At 46.1% G+C, this 21019-nt stretch overlaps 1 protein-coding gene and 2 non-coding genes across 3 annotated transcripts; all 3 read left to right on the forward strand.

Moving 5' to 3' along the window:
• The first annotated feature begins 826 nt into the window (after nucleotides 1-826).
• On the forward strand, nucleotides 827-908 carry Trnas-uga (transfer RNA serine (anticodon UGA)). The gene has a single exon. It is a non-coding gene; the product is annotated as a tRNA-Ser (tRNA).
• Nucleotides 909-8792: 7884 nt separating this feature from the next.
• Trnas-uga (transfer RNA serine (anticodon UGA)) lies at nucleotides 8793-8874 on the forward strand. The gene has a single exon. It is a non-coding gene; the product is annotated as a tRNA-Ser (tRNA).
• A 3603-nt stretch (nucleotides 8875-12477) lies between these two features.
• Nucleotides 12478-20315, forward strand: LOC119385435 (uncharacterized). The gene is made up of 6 exons (XM_037652872.2): nucleotides 12478-12722; nucleotides 13895-13965; nucleotides 18781-18897; nucleotides 19851-19889; nucleotides 20113-20166; nucleotides 20245-20315. The coding sequence occupies exons 1-6, from the start codon at nucleotides 12578-12580 to the stop codon at nucleotides 20284-20286; spliced, it is 468 nt and encodes a 155-aa protein (XP_037508800.1). The 5' UTR covers nucleotides 12478-12577; the 3' UTR covers nucleotides 20287-20315.
• Nucleotides 20316-21019: the final 704 nt, after the last annotated feature.

Below are 21019 nucleotides of genomic sequence, written 5' to 3' on the forward strand. Positions count from 1 at the left end.
CAGGTATGGCTGGCAAGTGCTCTGCCAGAATTCATCATTACGTGCTGTGATTACGGTGGGAAGAGTATGACGGGATTCATGCGTGAAGTGGTTATGTCGTTTCGTGTATTACACGCAAGGTTTTCTTTGGACTATTTGTCTACAATTACCAGGAAAAAATTGTATAAAGACTTACTTGATGTAATGTTACCAGTACCTGTATACAGAGTTGTTAACATAGGAGGTCCAGGAAATGACGTGTTGAAGCGTGTTAAAAGGATGCCCGTTCCATCTACAGTTAAATCGTTTTTCTTTAAATTACATACCAATACCCTACCAGTTAAAACATGGTTAGACCAGAAAGGTATTGACGTACCATGGACTGTTGACTGCTTGCTGTGTAAAAAGCCGGAGACGATTGACCACGCTTTCATAGATTGCTGGGATGCAGTCTTCCACTGGGACATACTACAACGGACTCTTAAAAAAGATCTACCAATTACACCCATAGGCATACGGTTTCTGCCCACGGATACATATGATGGAACACCCTACGACATGTTCATGCTCCTGAGTCTCCATGGTCTATGGAAACAAGAATGGTAGTACGCCATGTCGATGTCAAGGTTTCCACAGTACGGGAAAATTTCATTGCAAGTATTGCACATGTTCGAGAAGTATATCGAGCACAAGACGAGCCCCCCGAGTGGGTGGCTATCCTAGATGACCTTGTAAACTTCAAACAATTTTAAGGTGACCATGTCATTTTAGTGTGACTACAATGTGTTATATATGCATGTGTTTTATTGGTGTGTTGTCGAAGTAGGCTATAAAGAGAAAAAAAAAAGCAGTCGTGGCCGAGCGGTTAAGGCGATGGTCTTGAAAACCACTGGGTTCTGCCCGCGTAGGTTCGAATCCTACTGACTGCGTTTTTTCTTGCTCTTCTCGACATAAGCGACCGAACTGGAAGCGAAACAGGATAAGTGGTCGCCGTCGTAGTCGTGGCCGAGTGGGATTCTACTTCCGGCAGCCGAGCTGTTCGGACGGGTGAATCATGGGCTCCGTCGGAGCAGCTTTTGCGGCACCAAGCCGCGGTAACAGGCTTATCGATGATAACGACGAAGCAAGTTATCAGTTTATTTTGCCGAAGGAACATGTCGTAAAGAACACTGTGTTTTTGCATGGCGACGTGCGAGCAAAACCCTACATGGTCGAAGATTTCCGCGACGCGCTCGACTGGATTGTTGCCGGACGTCGTGGCCCTTGGCGCATACCAGATCAACCACGTGTGGGCGGTCACCTTTCGAGCGACGACGCGGTAAAGAAATTGCTGGCATTCAGGGAGCTCAACGTGAAGGGGCGTCGCTGCGTCGTCGTCGACCCTCAAGACCAGCAGGTACGTCTTCGCATTCATTGGCTCCTGTATTGGGTGGCGGACGAAGATGTAAAGACAGCGCTGGCAGCCTTCGGCAAAGTGATTGAAGTGACGCGAGAACGTTGGCGCGTCAGAGGCGTCGGTGACAAGGATTCAACGTCACGGACCGTACTCTTGAAACTGAAGAGCGGATTGAAGGTCGACGACCTGCCGCACCAAATCCGAGTTGCAGGTGAACTGGCCCTTGTTGTGGCTCCTGGACGGCCTATGCAGTGCCTACGGTGCAAGGGAGACGGCCACTTCCGGCGCGAGTGCAAGGTGCCGCGATGTTCGCGATGCCGAATCTTTGGGCACTCGAAGACCAGTGCGTACGCACCTACGCCGCAGCTGTGGGGCCACCAGCGAGTGAAATACACATGGAGATGAGGATGGATGCTGCTGAAGCCGAGGACGCCGCCAAGGGGGCTGGGGTCCAGCAGACCGCCAGCGACGTGGCGGAGACATCGAAGACAGAGGGAGGTGCGGAAGGTGAACCTGTAACCTCCGAAAAGAAAGACCAGGCGACACTGAGTGATGCAGAAGAAAGGGAGAAAGACAGCAAAAACCGCCCTTTAGTCGACGATTCCACGCACGCACCAGAGGGAGGGAACCCGTCCCAGAGCAGCGACGATATGGATACAAGTGGCCACGCTTCTTCCAAAAGGCCGCTGGACACTACCGACGAGAAAACTATTGAGAGCCACGCCGACGGGCCGCCTGCAAAGACAACTGTGACGAGAAGGACCAGCATCAGGCCCCGCCCAAAGATCCCGCGAGATAGAAAGGGCGGCGACAAGCCACAACAGACTACGGACCACGCCAAACCAACGGATGGTCCCGGAGACGTCTAGCCACAGGCTAGACGTGGTGGTGAGCACCGAGCTCCGGGCCTCTCTTTCTCTGTCCCGTCCTAGCAATGGCAACCTACCCGACGCTTAGCTTAGGCACGCTAAACGTGAGAGGTCTGGCCGCCAAGCGCAAACAAAGTCAAGTGTACAGGATGATGGTGGACCAAGACCTCGATGTTTTAGCCGTGCAGGAGACAAAGGTCGAAGGGGAGGAGGAGACACGGGGCATGTTGCTAAGGTTTACGTCGATGTACTACGCGGTAGTAAGCCACGCTAAAGGAACATCAGCGGGCGTTACTTTATTTATGAGGAAAATGCCCGGGCTATCAATCGAAAATTATTATTCGTGTCCTTCGGGCAGACTAGTGTACATTGACTTTACTGTTTGTGATGTTATGTGGCGAGTTTTGTGTGTATATGCACCGAACAGTTGTGATGAACACACTCAGCTTTTTCCTCCCTGAAGACGCACATCTGCATGCAGAGAAAAGTTATTATTCTAGGAGATTTTAACTGTGTACTCAGAGATCGAGACAGAACAGGCAGGAGAACAAATGATAAAAGCTGCCATGCACTCAATGAATTATTGGCAGTGTTACTTAGACGACGTGGCGGAATGCCTAGTTGGAACACGCGATGTTCAATACACGCACTTCCAGGGCAATAGTCACGCTCGTCTGGACAGGATGTACGTGTCTCTAGACGTGATATCCCTGTACCGCAGCTGCGCAGTGACGCCTCTTTCATTTGCAGATCATTGTTTGGTAAAGACATGTATTGGACACAAAAGAAAACGCAACACCTTCACGTGGGAGATGTGGAAAATGAATTCCAAATTGTTAAAGGACGAGCTTTTTTTAAGCAACGTGCAGGACCACTTGAAAGAAGTAGAAAATAACAACAAGGTGCAAGTCACTGAAAGGTGGGAACATTTCAAACAGCGAGTTAAGTTAACCGCCATCGACCGATCATGTAAAATAAGGCACGAAGAAAAACTAAAGAGGAAGAACTAAGGACGGTATTGGAAAGATCAACGGCCTTAGAAAGCAGCCAACCGGGCGTTTACAAAGATGACTTGCGCAGCATTAAAGCGAAATTGGAGCTTTGCGATGAAGAACGATATCGGGGAGCGATTATTCGTGCAAGGGCCGAGGCAATGACAGCAGATGAGGCGCCAACTAAACGCGCGCTCGGGCTGGAAAAGTCGCATGCGCGGCGCAACCATATAGACGCAATAGAAGTATATTGTCACGAAATAACCGACTGTGAGGGCATAGCACATGCCTTTTTCGAGCACTTCCAACAACTTTATGCATCGAAAACTGTTGACCTAGACGCTTTTAGATCTGCCTTTTTGGGACGTATGCCGCAACTCAACGATGATACGAATAGACTAGAAGCACCAATATCAGCCCACGAAGATGAAAGAGCAATCGACAACTTAAAAATAGGAAAGTCGCCCGGTCCAGACGGCCTAAGTGCTGCCTTTTATAAACAGTTTAAATCAGACTTAGCGCCCCTACTCGCGGGCGTGTTTAACAAAGCGCATGACGCACTGCCTTACTCTTTCGGGGAAGCGCACACCGTGCTCATCCCCAAGTCGGATCAGCCTGCGAAACTGAAACATGTTACGTCGTACAGACCAATATCACTTACGAACAGCGATTACAAAATATTCATGAAGACAAGCTCAGACAGGTTACAATCAGTAATGAAAATCATTGTAGGCAGCCACCAAACATGCGGCATCAAAGGACGTACCATCAACACCAACATACACATAATGAGATCGATTCTGGAATGCTGTGACGCGTTGAGGGAGCGAGTCGCAATTCTCCAACTTGATTTGAAGAAGGCTTTTGATTGTGTTGCTCATAGTATTCTAAGAGCCATTCTAGAGCATATAAACGTCGGGTCCATAATTTCTGACGGGGTAGCCATGGCGTACCGGAACGGCACTACTAAGCTCATAATTAACAAGTCACTGGGGGCCCCCATCAGCATACAACGTTCCGTGCGTCAGGGCTGCCCAGCCAGCCCACTTTTGTTCTGTATTTATCTAGAGTGTCTGTGTTTGGCTGTGATTGAGAACAAATGTATTCAAGGGTTTACAATGCAAGCGACAGAAGTCAAACTCCTAGCCTATGCTGATGACGTAGCCGTACGCTGCAAAGACAAGCAGAGTGTTTTGCAAACGATAAATGTTGTTAAAAACTTCGGTAAAATCACTGGCAGTAGAGTGAACTGGAGCAAATGCCTCGGTATTTGGCATGGGAAATGGCCTGAAACCCCTGCAATATTTGCCAATGTCAAGTGGTCGACAGTGCCAGCAAGGTACTTAGGCGCACCGCTTCAAGCTTACAAACAAAGTGACGAATACTGGCAGGGCGAGCATAGAACTGCTAAAGAGAAGGCTGAAGCTTGGAAAGCTAAGCACTTTTCAGTATTTGCCAGGGCTACTATCTGCAACTTGTTTTTCGTCGCTAGGCTACGGTATGTTATGCAATTCATTTTCTGTAATAGGGCGAATGTGCAGAAATTGCACAGAGTGTTTGCCGTGTTTGTGTGGGGTTCCGGATGGGAGAGATGTAGTCGCAACAACTTGTTCAGAAGGGTGAAGGATGGAGGGTTAGGGCTGGCCCACCTGTTTGTGAGGCAACTAGTTGGACGGTTCCTATTCTTCCGCGACAACGAGGACCCATTTCTGCAAACAGTCTGTAGAGTTAGGCTCGCGCATTTGTTGCCAGAATTAATTGTATGTTCTCAAAGTGTGACGGCGGCAGTGTTCGGTTTTTACCGAGAAATTGTATTCAGTGTTCGTCTCCTTGCTGTACATTATTCGAAAGAATACCTGTTTACGGTCACAAGGAAAAAGCTGCGCAATGATGTATTGGACAGCCTTTTTCCCCCGCCGCTGTGCAGGGCGATATACAGTCGAGGTCCAGGTCAGAATGTTCTCAAGCGTGTAAAAAGAATGCAGATGTCGCCAGGTATCAAAAGCTTTTTTTTTTTCAAACTGCACACAGGTACACTTTCAGTTGCAACCTTTTTAGAAGAAAGGGGCTTTTACATGCCATGGGGATCAGAATGTATCATATGCAAACAACCTGAGACAATAGACCACGTATTCTTACACTGCTGGGAGGGAGTGTATTTTTGGGACATTTTACAGCGAACAGTAAAGAAAGAATTTCCACTTGACCCCCACGGCATCAGATATTTGCTGATAGGAGATGAGGACGGAACACCTTTCTATCAGATAATGGTAACTGGCCTCTACTGTATATGGCGCTCACGCATGGCTGGCTTCTATTGTGATCCCGATAGAAGACCAGTCCATGTGTATTTTCGAGAACAAATAACTCGTTTTCTTGATGTGATGGCTGCACAAGAGTGTCCGCCACCATGGCTTGCCAGAATAGAACCCCTGGCCAACCTTAAGGAATTCTAAACAACGCCTGTTCCGATTTGACAGGTGGCAGTTCATTATTTATTTGTAATGGATAAGCATTCCATCTATTTGTGTACATATGTTGTTTATGTTGATGCTCTCATATACTGCTGATTACAGGCAATAAAGAAAAAAAAGCCACGGTGGTCTACTGGTTATGGTGCTTGACTGCTGACCCGAAGGTCGCGGGATCGAATCCCGGCTGCGGCGGCCGCATTTTCCGTGGAGGCGAAAATGCTTGAGGCCCGTGTACTTAGATTTAGGTGCACGTTAAAGAACCCCAGGTGGTCGATATTTCCGGAGCCCCGGGCTCCGGAAATTTTGGCGTCCCTCATAATCATATGTTGATTTTGGGACGTTAAACCCCAACAATTAAATTATTTATTGCTGCGACGTGGCAAACGACTTAATGATGGAGCGCGGACTTCATATTACATAGAAAACTAGAATGCCGGTAATACATGCTGATTTCAGCCCACGGACACTATAGGGAAAATTTATTAAGGCGGAATCCTTATGTGTCTCATGAGTCGACAAATACGGCGTAGTTGACGTCAACCCAAATGGTCCTCCACAAGAAAACTAAGTAATTTGCGACCATCTTGGCAAAAGAAAAAGGGTGTCGCGTGGCGCGAGGCCCTCGAGGCGCGCGAGCTGCAGGAGATGGAACAGAACGGTCTGGTAATTGGCTAGGCGCGAAGCAGCCGCCATCGCTCCTCTTCGGTCTTTCGCCCAAATAAAGCAGCAAGTACAGCAACTTGTGACGTCAGCATGACGGCTCGAATTGGGGAAATTTGTGGCGCCATCAATGACGTCATGATTGATGACATGTCGCACGCCATTTGATGACGTCATCACATGACATTGTCGCTTGGTCAAAGGTGGGCCAATATCGGGGGCAGTGTGCAACACGAGGTGAGACGCGAATAGCTTCAGGGAAGGCGGGGGGAGGTCAGTAGGAAGGAAAGAACAGAATGGACTGACAACGTCCACGTGATGTGATTAGTTTCTCGTGAGAGCATACAATTTCCCCCGTGCTCTCCTGAGGGTTTCCTAAAGGAACTGTCAATTTTTCAACGTGTTATGCATATACGAGAACATTACCGGGCTCCACTAGATCTATCTGAATAGGTTAGAACGTTTGACGATTTGATCGTTTTGAAATACTTGTGTTGGCCATTGTACTGCACTGCAGTATTTCTGAAATTAGGAGACACAGAAACAAAAATAGCGGTCATGGTTGAGTGGTTAACGCAGTGGACTCGAACGTATTCATTGCCTTAACATTGGGTGGTCCGAGTCGTGCGCATACCGTTAAGGTTTAAATGCGAAGCATTTCTTAGGGCACCTCAGGCACTTTTGCCGTTTCTATCTATCTATCTATCTATCTATCTATCTATCTATCTATCTATCTATCTATCTATCTATCTATCTATCTATCTATCTATCTATCTATCTATCTATCTATCTATCTAGCCGCCTACGTCTGGGCGCTCTCCATAAGTTGTAATATACCAAAATTGGCATAGCAGGGGATCAGTGTATGACAAACACGATTAAGTGGTCGTGACATGAATAACGTAAAATACATGCCGCGTACGTCATGAAACCCTTCCTCTCAGTCACGTGTGGCACATAACCGTATACCAGAGTTCATGTTATGCGGGTATGTGCCACAGGTGATAAAGAGTGTCAACCAACCCAGTAACCGCGAACACGCACATTGACACGCAAGGAAAGTGATAATAATAATTGTTGTGGTTTTATGTCCCAAAACCACGATATGATTATGAGAGACGCCGTAGCGAAGAGCTCCGGAAATTCTGACCGTCGGGTATTTTTTAACGTGTACCGAGATCGCGCAGTACACGGGCATCTAGCATTTTTCCTCCATCGAAATGCGACCGCCGCGGCTGGGATCGAACCCGCGACCTTCGGGTCAGCAGCAGAGCACCGTAACAGCTACTGCTACACCACCGCGGCGGACTCAAGGAAAGTGAGGAAGCTGAAGACAGAACACCCCTGGAAGACGCTCAACTACCATGCACTCGTTCACGTGGTCCGCAACGTGGACCACGTTGATTACGCAAAAACCGGGGTCAATACTTCCTACAATAAATCTGCCGAGAGAACCAGGCCTTTCATCATTACCGGTGACTTCAACATTAATTTTTCAAGACCCAACAACGCCTGGTCTTTATACTGCGTGAAAGGCGGCTTGAATGTGAACAGGGCATCAAAAAACCTCGCTGCCACGTCCAGGACAGGAGGCATAGATCATTTCATCGTAAGAGGCATCCGCGGTTTCCACTAGCTCTACTATACCTCGCACTTCACTACACTTAGACCGTTCGTAGCCGCGATGACGAACGAATCCGATTAGGAACGTCAACCCAAATGGTCCTCCACAAGAAAACTAAGTAATTTGCGACCATCTTGGCAAAAGGAAAAGAGTGTCGCGTGGCGCGAGTCCAGCTGCTGGTGCTCACTGATCACGGTGATGATGACCTTGTTCAAGAACTGTCAAGAACCCCTCCTACACATACACATGGTTCGTGAAACGTGCATGCGTTCTCCGTCATAACGGAAAAGTATAAGCATAACAACTGTAACTGTGACTGTAACGTACGTGCAGTGCGCCTGCGCGTGCCACTCGGCTGTGTATATACCTAAGGAAACTTTCCTGAATGAAGCTTAGTTGCGAGTAACGCCTGTGCTGTGCATCTGTGTTCCTTGTTTGTCCTGTTCGGATTCGCGCTATCCAGTACTGAAGAATATAAGCATTACATATTAGCTTACCGCGTCTGGTGTTGGTACCAGCCATGTTACTGTTGGTATCGTTATGCAACTGTAAACAACTGGTTATATAGTACATATGCGAATCTTCAGCATATGAGTGTGGGTATACCACTTCCACATTCCTCTAGCGTCATTCCGTAACGTTTCGCTCAATGTCAAAAATTACGCCACAGTCACCATCCCGCGCATGCCTCGCATAACATCTATTTCCATGATACGTGAAATCTACCGAAATTTTTATTATTGGTCTTTCGACATAATCAGCTAACAGATCAATAAATGTTGCACAGCTGCCGTGCTTGCAGTCGTGGCCGAGTGGTTAAGGCGATGGACTTGAAATCCATTGGGATCTTCCCGCGCAGGTTCGAATCCTGCCGACTGCGTAATTTTTTTTTCTTCTTTTCTTTTTTTGCTTTTTCTTGACATAATTGAATTGCAGGGCCGTTGAAGGGGGAAGCTATCGCATTTTCAGTCCTGGCCGAGTCAAAACGGGATCTCTTCGGATCAGTCAAGTTGTTTATGAATTTTCCTGAGGTTCATCTGTCGGTGTATTTATTGAGGTAGGAATGAAATTATTAATTCTATTATTATTATTATTATTATTATTATTATTAGACAGCTGATATTTTGCATCAACACTTCGCACGTGTGTGCTATCCTCGGCACCGAAAGACCTCTCCAGATTAGCAAAAGCAACGCCAGCTTCCACCTTCCTTCCACCTCTAACAATAGACGAGCTTGCCAGAATAGTCGCCGGTTTCAAAACGCAGGAACCAGCAGGTTTTGACACATTGTCAGAGATTCTGCTTTTCATGCCTAATAGATTTTTGGAGACAGCTGCCCCGCCATCGGACTCAAAAACAGCAGTTGTAAAGACACTTTATAAAGGGGTCATGAACCACTTTTCCAATTAATGATCTAATGGCCTCAGTATCGGAGTGTACTGCCTCCCGAATCGATTGCCGCAAAAATTTCTCGAATCCGTCAAGAATCAGCGGAGTTACGGGGGTTTGGCGCACGCTCCCAGCGCTTTCTCTCTTTTCTCGTGCCGACGAGCGCACTGGAAGCTAGACAGGGAGGGATGGCATGGGAGAAAGAAGTTACGCCAGCGCGCGTCATGAAACGCGATCGCTCTCCCGCTGTGATTCGCTTGCGCGAGTGCGGCTACCGTGTACTGAGGAGTGCGGCGCCGGCAAGTGGCGGCACCCCGCGGCAAGAAGCGCATCTGATCCGAACGCCGCTCTCGATTTACGTCGGCTATCGGCCAATAAGCATGCTATGTCTCTTGCGACGTACAGCGGACAGACGCCCCGCCCACCGACGAGAGTGAGAACCGGCCTCTCTTTGAAAATAGGGTGCCTGGGGAAACGGCAACTTCGCGCTCCGCTTGTGGCCATTACGCGGCGCGCACGACTGTAATATTTGGCAGAGCAGTTCATAGCCGTGTCAGCTTTCCGCAGGATGTGATTTTTCAATCAGCCCAAGGGGTGCTTCATGACCCCTTTAAAGAACCCCAGGTGGTCGAAATTTCCGGAGCCCTCCTCTACGGCGTCTCTCATAATCATATCGTGGTTTTGGGACGTTAAACCCCAGATATTATTATGCATTTCAAAGCGGAAATGTACGACGAGGCGGCTGTTTTATATGATAACCAATGAAACGGTTTTCGAGAAAATTTTGCTCTACGGAAGTAACGTTTCTTTTTATTAGCAAGCCGGTTGAGGTACCTATTGTACCAGGGTGCTTTACTGTTGGCAAATATACGACGACTAGGTACATATTTCTGAACTAGTTTAGAAACGATAGATTTAAACATATTCCAATTACTCTGTACTGAACGCTGGAATACACCAGGTAAAAAAACGTCAAGAAATAATGTAAGTTCTTCATTAATGGCGTCGTAGTTAGCTTTCCCGTAATCTTTAATAGTTTTGAACCGTTTGCATGTTTTTGAATGTGTTCTAACTAGGCTGAAAGTCAAGATGTCATGGTCACTTAGGCCAGGCAAATGGGTGATCGAAGAAGCGACGTCTTTAACTGACGTCAGAACAAGGTCTAAAAGGGACGATGAATTTTGTGTGACACGAGTAGGCGAAACAACTAACTGCGATAAGTCGAAATCAGCACAAACCGAGATAAAATTGTTGGACTCGGTTGATGATGGATTTGAAAATGGGCGCATGGCAGACCAGACAATGTTGGGAAAGTTAAAGTCACCCATAAGAACTATTTCAGCACCAGGATGCTGTACAGTAATTTGATTTAAACAGTCGTGAAGGTTTTCACTGAATGATGCACTGGTTGACGGTGAGCGGTAACAAACACCAATAATCATTTTTTTAAAGTTCGTAGTCAGACAACACCACACTGCTTCCATATCACTAGTAATGGGAACTACAGAACTGCTAAGGCTTTCAGTAATTGCAAGTAGCACACCACCACCAACAGAAACAGTGCGGTCATTGCGATAGACTTGATATTTTTTATTGCAGTACAGCAGGTCAGCATTGGGCACATTGGCGGATAACCATGTTTCAGTAATGGCTACGATGTCAGCGTCGCAATCATCGATGAATGAACTTCCGACACTCCAGTGCGTCAGTACATGAGAAGTGCCAGTGAGTTGGAAAAATTCCAACCTTATGTTAATAGACATGAAATAGTACATAGAAGACTTGAAGAATTATGGGACCATCAGCCTATACTTTCGATGATTTACCAAATGTTTAGGAAAGTAAATACAAACAGGCTAAGAGAAACAATTGACTCTAACTAACCTAGAGAGTAAAGTAGTTTCGGGAAAGGATATTCCACGATGAATCAGAGTCACGTGATCAATCAGGTCAGTGGACAGAAACAGGCTAGAGATGATGATGATGGGGTACGAACTTGCATGATTCTGGGAAGCTAACAAAAACTCGCGCCTGTCTCCTCCCTGCCCCAACAATCTTCAATACTGCGGCGAAACAGCGCGAAAACGAGACTAAGTCGAATGAGCAAACAACACAAGCGCATTCGACTTAGTCCCATTTTCGCGCTGTTTCCTCGCAGTATCATGTACCAACTGGTCCTTCAAGACACCCCTCTGCAATCTTCTGCGATACTTCAGAAGCGTCTGAATGCATCTATTCACTAAAGTCTGACATCGTTTCCACTATAGTTGGCATTCAAACATTAAGTTTTAGCTCGGAAACAATAAAAGCGTTAAATAGGCTCTGTTTGAGCCGCCGAAGCATGCGAGCGCGTCATTACAGAGGCATACGAGTCTAGCTCGTATAACTGTACTAATTGTAGCAACAGCACAACGCTACGAGCGATGCTTCTTTGTTAACGCCTGCAGTGTTGCCGGCAGCGCTATACGCGAAGCGTATACGGCTGCATGAAGCTGCTCATAAGCAGCGCGCTGCCGCCGAAAGCGTTTTTGTAACATGTGTTTATTAGGTCACAAAACTGGTGACGAAACGTCTTCTCGCGCAAAGGACTTCCTCTAAAGCAGCGCCGCTGTATGAACATGTTCAATTCTTCAGGAAACAGTGTCGACCCGTCGTTATCCGTTTCCCGGGACCACTTGAAACTTTGTTCTCGGGATCACTGCCCTCTCTGACGGAACGCTTGTATGTTTTTCGCTTTGTTCCGCCTTATAAAAAGAGCGCGAGAACTTTGTCCAGCGGGTCCTGCACACAGCCATAGTCGATCAACGGGCCGGGGAGAAAGGAAGTGTTTGCGGACGCGGATTGCCCCACTTTCTCTCGTGTCCGCGTGCGAGCATGTGAATGTGTGCGCGATGCCGCGATGGCCTGGCGCAATGGTGGACGGCGCTCGCGTAGTGCCATGTACAGATCGCTCAACCAAACCCCCCTCCAGCGCGCTTGCTTGCAGCTGTTTACACAGAACGCTAATGATCTTTGTCCTTCCTTTTGAGACTGCAGACGCTCGTATAAGTTTGGGCGCCGCACCGCAGGCGTGTTTCCTCATCCCACGACTTTTGCACGAGCGGTGGTGTGAGACGCGTGCCGCGGGGAAGGCTTCAGTACACAGCGTATATATATAGAGAGAGTATCAGCGACGAAGGAAGAGAACGCTCACATGGCGCCTTCTCGGTGGAAGCAGCCGTCCGGGGCAGCGTTAGCTCTCGTCGTCCTGCTCTTGTTCTTGGACCACCCAGTGGTGAACAGACTCGCTCTCGGTGCGAGTGTGGCACCGAAACGCACTGCGTTGGATATCATCTGCGGTCAGTTTGGAAGCGTCCCGATTATCAGCTTTGTTTCGTTCCGTCCGTTTGAAATCCGCCCGAGAGACGAACAGAAACAGAGCTATTCGCGAGTTCCTGTCTTTCGCGTTGTTTTTTCCTCGCTTCCATACGATTAACCAACTGTCTCGAACCTCAAAGTTGCAGGCCGCTGCTTCTGTTTTTAATCGGAGTCAACAGAGGAGGCTAGTATACATCAAACGCGGTCTTGAAGCGTAATGTTGGATCGATGACCGACCAATCCGCCGTGCAGCGTTTCCCACCTTTGTATTTCATATGTACACACCTGCAGTTATTTACTAACATCGTGCAAGCGTCGGTGCCAGGGCGCGGTAGCGCCTAATATTAGCGAGATGTAGCGACATCTGGTATACGATGTACAAGCGCACAAAACACACTCATGTGTGAACGCCGTCTGCGGCACTGTTTACCTAAAGGTATATATATTCTGTAAGCGTTATCCTACGCGATCACGTGTTCAAGAAACCGACGCGAAGCTTCTGGTTCTATTGCTGATCTCGTTGCTTGTTGCCGATATTAAACGCTAGCATATCCTGGGGTTAACGATCGTGCAATATTAAAAGAAATTGCAAGGGTGACTGTTTTTAAGCAAGCAATGTCTCCTAAGTAAATAGTTTAAATCACCAAGATAAAGAAAACCGCTCAATTTTGTGAGCCGTATACATTTTTTTTCCTCGTAAGAATCTACCATGATCCAATTTGAAATCTGCTGCCATCCGGAATACCGAGATTACGCCTCCGAATATAACAATGCCATACTCTATTTTCAAGTATTCCCGGTAAATTCTAATAAAACGGTCAATGCTTCCCGGTAAATGCTTCATTCAGCAGATTTACGACAGAATCGTTTGGTATACGCCTGAAGAGTATGTTCGCTGCTGACGTTGGAGCAAGGAAGCAGCCTGATATAGGCGATGTGCTTCTTTTATGAACAACCTTACTGCATGTGCAAAATAATTTCTTTTCTCGATGATGCTTTCTTTTCCTTTGTCGAAGTCGTGCGCAAAAGGATTGTGTACAGTTTTTTTTTTGTATACGTACTCTTTTCAAGCTATTGTGATATGTTACGATGGCAATATGTCTAGAAAGAATGTATGCTATAACCAGTAAAGAAAAGACGTTTCTATTTTCAGATCTCCCCCAAGATGTGAATGACCAACTGAGGAACACCACAAGAAAGTGCGAAGAAATGTTTCCGCAATCGGTGAGCGATGGGACAAAGTGCAGTTTCTTTACGTGCTTTATTTATTTATTTATTTATTTATTTATTTATTTATTTATTTATTTATTTATTTATTTATTTGGAGATACGCAAGAAAAACAGTCTGTATGTGATAAGTCATAGAGATTGGCTTAGTAAGCGCTTTCTGTGCTCCCTCTACATCCAACATGAGCAAATAAGTTCTGAAATCCGAAAGAAAATGCGCCTTGCGGATTTCCGCTCAACTTACTTGCTGATACTCCTTGTTCCCGATCATGTGCACTAGTCGTCAATACTTATCTCACGCAAATCTGATCGATTAGCCCATTTAGTGGAGCCACTGAACCGAAATGACAGTGCATAGTGCCACGTTCAATCCATTACTCAGGCCTGGCCGACCACCCGACCTTGATGGCTGGATTCACGAACCGTTGCACTGCTCACTGGTACACTTCATGCATGAAGCAAACTTGTATCGGTATTCATGACACCGGTTAGTACTATGCCTAAGGCGAGGCTTTCGAAACAAACAAACAAACAAACAAAAAACAAACTATAGACGGTTTTTTTTTTTTCTCACGGAAAACTCTCTTTTCGCGCAAACCGTATGCTTTGCTTTTACTTTCAAGCGGTTCTTTTCTTCTCGTATATGTCTGTACGAGACTGCAATATTTGCAATACATCCTTCGAAATATTTGCAAACACACCCTTGTCATTCCCAGGGGATTTCAGTTTCTGATATGTTTCTAATATGCAGCTTCTTGTTTTTTTTTTCTTTGCATTTCTCCCCAATCGAAATGCAAAGAACACTCGTGTGCTCAGATTTAGGCGCGCGTTGAAGAACCCCATGTGGTGTCAATTCTTACGGCGTGCCTAATAATAATATCGTGGTTTGGGAACGTAAAACCCCAGGAATTATTTATTATATCCACATGTACTTCGTCTCACTTGACAAGATAAGCTGTTATATCAATTGATTAGACGCACTTCTCCTTTCTCACAGTACCCCACGTAAAGAATTTGAGATTACTGCTAATAAATACATTAAGAATTGCCATCTCAAGATATTCTATTGTGTCAGTCAAGGCTTTCACAGAAGTAAGCTGGAGCAATTTCTTGCCCTAGCAGAAATGAAACTGCTGCGACGCGCACGCGTGGCCACCTTACATGTCGCAGCGGCAGTGTACAATTTCGTGATTTGCAACTTTAAAATAAAACAAAAGTGAAATATTTTGTTTTCGTCGCGTGAGTTAAAATCAATAAACAGAATATGGCAGTTTTACAGAAAGTGGGAAAGGGCCTTCATTTTTTTAAATACCGTTTACTTACTAGCATGTATGCAACTTCAGCATGTATCGGGCATTTTTATGGTCGATGAGGATAAAGGTACTTACCTTAAAATTGAACGACGCTTACATGTGTCGAAAAGAATTCAAATGTTCCGTTTTCGCATATTTATTTCGTCCTTGTTATAGAGGCGATACCATGCTGTAAATAACTGAAATCACTTCTAATTGCTGACTACCTACGTACAGCCAAATATTTTTAGATTCACACGAGCACTCGCGTAGTCGTCTTCTTGTGTCCCGTCCCTTTGCGCTCAATTTATTACAGAATGAACCAACGCGCCCAACAAAGCATTTGATAACTTTTCTTTTGGAACTAGCGAAATTGCTGATTTTGCATAATCCGCAAAATGCTCCTCTGTATGATCATGCGCATCAATTTTGTTCGTGAAGGCAAATTTTTCTTTCCCGAAAATAAGATTTATTTCATAGTCCTCAAGCGTCAAAGCAAAAATTTTTGATCAAATTGAGCATTGGTCAGTGAAAAATGCCTGGCCGTATACTTACCTGGACAAATCCATTTAGGCCCGTGCATCGCTTTTTTCACAGCATGCTATTTCGATGTGTTGAAATAAGAGACAATTTTAAGATAGCTTGAGGAATTTTATTTCTTACGATTTCTTTTGGCTTGCGATCGTGATTTTGAATTAATATTCCCAAATCGACATCCTCATTGGGACCTCGTGTGCTCTTCCAACGTTTTCAACGCTCGTTTGAGTCGGATTTATTTGAAGATATGCCCCACACTTATTGGAAAATCTGTCGTACGTCTGTGTTTGATTAAAATTTAACGTTGTCTGTATAAATGACTCATTAAAAATACTATGCCAAACATTGACAAAATCAAAGGTTTTACGGAACACATGAATGTCTCCGCGCCTTACGTTTTTTTTTCTCATAACTTTTATAACGTCCCATAAATCACGTATCATTCACGTATTTGCCATTACGACATCTCGAGCTGCATGATCCCTTAAATGCGCGCTAAAGAGAACGAGTAGATTATTTTGAATTCATAAAGTACTCGTTTGAAACTTTACTTATTACGAAAAGAAAAGGAAAGTAAATGTAAAAGTTACGTATATTGAAATTTGCGGCCCAACCCCTGCGCTGTGACGTCAGAGGTTTCAAGTATTTCGTCGCACTTGGGCCATTAAGGTCCAGTGTAAGCTGTTAAAACTTTCTCGAACTTGTGTTTTTTGCTCTTTCAGAATACAACGGAGTTCTTGTTTACCTATGAAAACTAAATTGGCTTTAAGGAGACACCGTGAAACTCTGAAATGTCGCGTTGAGTTCGTGCGAGAAGTTCCAAGGCGGCGTCTCAGCCAGCCTTTCGATTTTGCGGATCAGTCGAATCGAGCATCTCGTCACTGCAAGATAGGCTTTTCCTTTTGTTTTAGCCCAAAGAAGAGGGCGTATAATTGATTATTATCACTTGAAGCTAGTTGTTTCGTGTACCGGGCCGTGAACATCCCCTCACGAGCAGGCAGAGATGACGCAGTAAACGAAATGTAATTTACAGTAAAACCTCGGTGATACGATCACGGCTCTTACGAATTTCGGGGTGATACGAATTTTTCCGTGGTCCCGGCCAAGGCCAGTTATGCTGCAATGTATTTGAGTACGGTTGTTGCGAACCGATTTTCACCCCACGACGTTTGATACGAACGTACGCTAGCGCACAGGTACGAACTAAAGTCCCTTGATATATAGAAAGTAGCGACACTCTCCTCCATATCCTCTCCCAAGTGTCCAACCCTCCTCTCCCAAGTGTCCAAACCGTATCCATCTCCTCTCCCAAACGACCACCGTGCGGTCGCCGGCCCTATAACCCGGCTCGCGCCACTTTCCTATCAAGAATGCTATGTCACGCAGATAACGCGCGCGTTTCCCAGGCGACGGCCCGTGAAGTGGGGAGGTGGAAGGCGGGAGAGGAGGGTTCTCGGCGTGGCGGCTCGGTTAAAAGGAGGACGGTACTTTCCCAAAAATATCCAGGGACTTTAGTACGAACAGGTGCGGCCCGCGCTCTCGCGGAAGACGCGGCAGTCACGCGCGGGCGTGGGCATGCGCGCTGCGCGGCCATCAACGGTGCGTCGTTGCCTCCGAGATAGTGCGCGCGAATATTGGAGGCCTTTAAGCGCCTTCGCGTTGTTACAGATGACGTTGACGTCACGCTTTTTTTTTCGACGCGTTGACGCGTGCTTCTGTGCTCGAAGCAGCATCGTCTTTGTACTGTGTGAACACGTGCCTGCCACGTCGATGCAAGTCATGTCATCGTAATCAGACGTTCTGTGAAACAAGACTGAAACTTAGGCTGCGGATCCATCATGAAGTCCCGTAAAAAGTGGACGAACACCCCAAGAGACGAAGCGGACGGTCTTGGCGAATGAGCTAGGCCTCGCAACGTACGCGCACACATGCCGACTCTCCGATTTGCACGGGAGACTGCCGAATTTTGAGCCAACTGCCCGATTGTGCGGGCACGGCCGTAAATCTCCCAAAAAGCACCACCGCGATAAGAATGTAACAGCAACAAAGGACAACGAGTGTAAAAATTTCTGGCCTTCATCTATCGCGTGCAAAGCGCCTCTTAAGGTACTCTGATCTCATGCAGAAAAGCGTAGTAAGATCAGGAAGGGGCTACTAGCGGTCACGGGTCACATCACATTTGGTTCAGTAATCACACGCGCACACGCACCGCACATTTACGAGCACAAGTATGATCGCTGACGTCTAAAAACTTTACTGGGCGATTATTTAGAGCTGTTATTGGCGTCAGTGCGGCCCTGAGAAACAATAAATCAAAACGTATGCCAACTTCCTTTTGCCGCATACTAATTTTCCATGTTTTCTGGTGATACGAATTTCCGATGATACGAATATTTTTGGTAACCCCGCGAGATTCGTATCACCGAGGTTTTACTGTATTGAAGTTAAAACGAGCAGATAAACATCACGTACAATTAAACACTGTAAATGCGCTGAAATATGAGGAAACCGCGATACAAAATGCGCGTCTTAACACTTGACCCTGCGGAGCTCAGCCACACGCATGCGAACTTCTGAGGGCAGTTCGCAGCGTCTCTCCTTACTAAGCTGTTACGTGGGTTGCTAACGCAGCATCCAGCACCGTGATATCCCAGCAGCGTCCGCGACGTCCCCACATAAATGCTCGTCGCCTAACTTGTAGCCGCTGCATGGCGCATGGTTTCAAGCATATGGTAATGTCGGCGATCGCCCCAAATTCAAACTTTATCTCGCTTTGATGCTCGGAAATAAAACTATTTCCGCCGTCTTTAACATCTTGGAGTAAAGAACTCCATTTGAATCGAGCGATTTTCTGAAGCTGAAAACTAAACGTTGGTTTCTGCTGTTCAGTAACTACGAAAACCTCGGAACATGCTCTCTTCAACGTCGTAGCAAAGTATACCCGTTTACAATATGCACGTTGTCACCCCTTTCTACAAACCAGGTGGCCAGTCTGAGTGACCACAGGAACATCCAATGCCTGAAGCAAGTGGCTGGGCCCCAAGCCGACGAACAAAAGCCCCGCGACGTCTTCTGTGCGCAAAGGGGACTCTTCCAACCAGTGCGTATTTAATTGCACTAGAATATGGGCGCACTGACAGCGCATGCGCGCCCAATTCCTAACCGCAGGGTCAAAACGGTGAACGTCTCAGACTGAAGCCGTAGTTTCGGCACGGAAACTGGCCTTCGTCAGTCGAAAAACGTAGGCCTGTCTTCAACCACGCTAAACTTCGTATACTCACAAATTGAACAGTCACACCCTTACTTGTGTCAAAATACAATATTGCTAGAGGGACGTCCTCGATGCCGCCTTGAATATTCTAGCGAGGTCCGTACGCTAAAACGTGCGAAAATTGCAAAATTATCGCTGACAAATGTGTCTTGTACAGTAATTTACCATTAATTGAATGAAGTGCCTGAGTGTAAGGAAACGTCATCGTTCGGCTGTGTACTTTGCCAACGTAAACATTCATAAACGCAGCATTAGCGCCTTTATAGTAATTCGTACTTGTTCGACCTTTCTTTGGAAAGCCGATACTATAAAGTCCTAGGCTGAAGTGGTCTCTTAAGTCTGAAGCTCGCACTATTTTATTGACGTACTCTCAACGTATGCGGAAAGCAGAGCTACAGCGGGAAAAAACTAGCACACGTGACCAATGACCGAAGCAGCAGAATTATATGCTGCGGTACAACATGCGCCTTGCAATTTTCCCACTCCAGCCATGGGCACGCCTGCTCATCTTATTCCGCTGCGGCTACTGTGTTGTGCATTCGTCAGTGGCATATACATTTTAACCTCAGGCAGCCAACTCAATAATGTTCTAAGTCTTACAGCCAGGAATTCGATAGAGGTAGCAACAGTAAACAATACACGTGTTACCCATGATGACAAATGATTCAATGAACTACTAGACCACTATAGTTAAGGTGCACACAGTTTCTCGGATGCTTTACTCAGTGCAGTGTCTCGCACCTATGCAATGTGAGTGAATAGACAATTTTCTCTCACCGCAGTACATCGACTGTGTTATGAAAAGTCAAAGGGACATGCTGGTAAGTATCCCAATTTTAACATTCATTCATGGACTTGCCTCCTTTCGAAGTATATGAACGCAATGAATACGTGTTTCTTGCGAATTTTTCAAGAGTACTTTGTACAGTATATTGCGTTCCTATCGTTCACGTGAACAAAGTTGCATAAAAATAATGAAATTAATGGCGCCAACTGTGATGTATTGCCTCTGACCGTACGACTTTTCTGTTCGCATGTCATCAGAAGGCCTATGCGAAACTTTCAGCGACGGAACTTCGGGCTGTTCGGGACGGTCTTGTAAGAACACCGCTCCATTAACCAGTTAGTGAGTGCAGCCTCTACGCAGTGCTTATCCCTTCTTTTCTTTGTTTTCAGGTATGCATGCTGACAACATGGAATGAACTACTTCGCACCTAACAAATCAAGTGGGAACCGATTAAAAACTCGTTTTACAAAATCATTGTTTAGTCTATGACGTCTCTGGCGTCGGGACGTGACATCTGATGCCTATCGTCATACCAGTCCAACCACTCGCCAAGCTGTTTACTGCCGTGTGCGACTATTTCAAACAAATTGGATTCCATCTTTTGGGAATCAACGCCCTTTTCGAACACGTTTCGGACTGCAGAAAAAAAAGAAAGAAAAGCTGCCGAAATCATGTGCGCGTTGGAAATGCGTGCCCCCTTTGATCAGAATCAATAGAACACCTTGTGCGGGCGTCGTTTTTTTTAGTACCTGCTGTCACGAAGCTACTAATCGTATCCCGAGACTATACCACGCAATGTACTTGCAGCTAACATCTGTCACTGAAGTAACAATGCTCCTATCAGAAGCTTAGGAACAGCCGTAGCCGCGATGAGGATGATTTAGAAATAAAAGCAATCAAATACGTTATAGACTTAATTGTGCTTACACACATATATAACGTCTCTCTTTCGACTGGACTTTTTCCAGACAGCATGCAAGTGGCTAGAGTTTCAGTAATTTACAAGAATGGAGACAAAAATCGCTTAAGTAACTATCGTCATGTGTCAATTTTGCCTATCTTTTCAAAGGGGACTCGAGAAAGTAATAAACTGTCGTATTGAGAAATTTACTACAAAATACAACCTATTAACAGATCACCAATTCGGCTTCAGAAAGGGGCGTT

This window comes from Rhipicephalus sanguineus, chromosome 1 (assembly GCF_013339695.2).
Source record: "Rhipicephalus sanguineus isolate Rsan-2018 chromosome 1, BIME_Rsan_1.4, whole genome shotgun sequence".
NCBI classification, from domain to species: domain Eukaryota; kingdom Metazoa; phylum Arthropoda; class Arachnida; order Ixodida; family Ixodidae; genus Rhipicephalus; species Rhipicephalus sanguineus.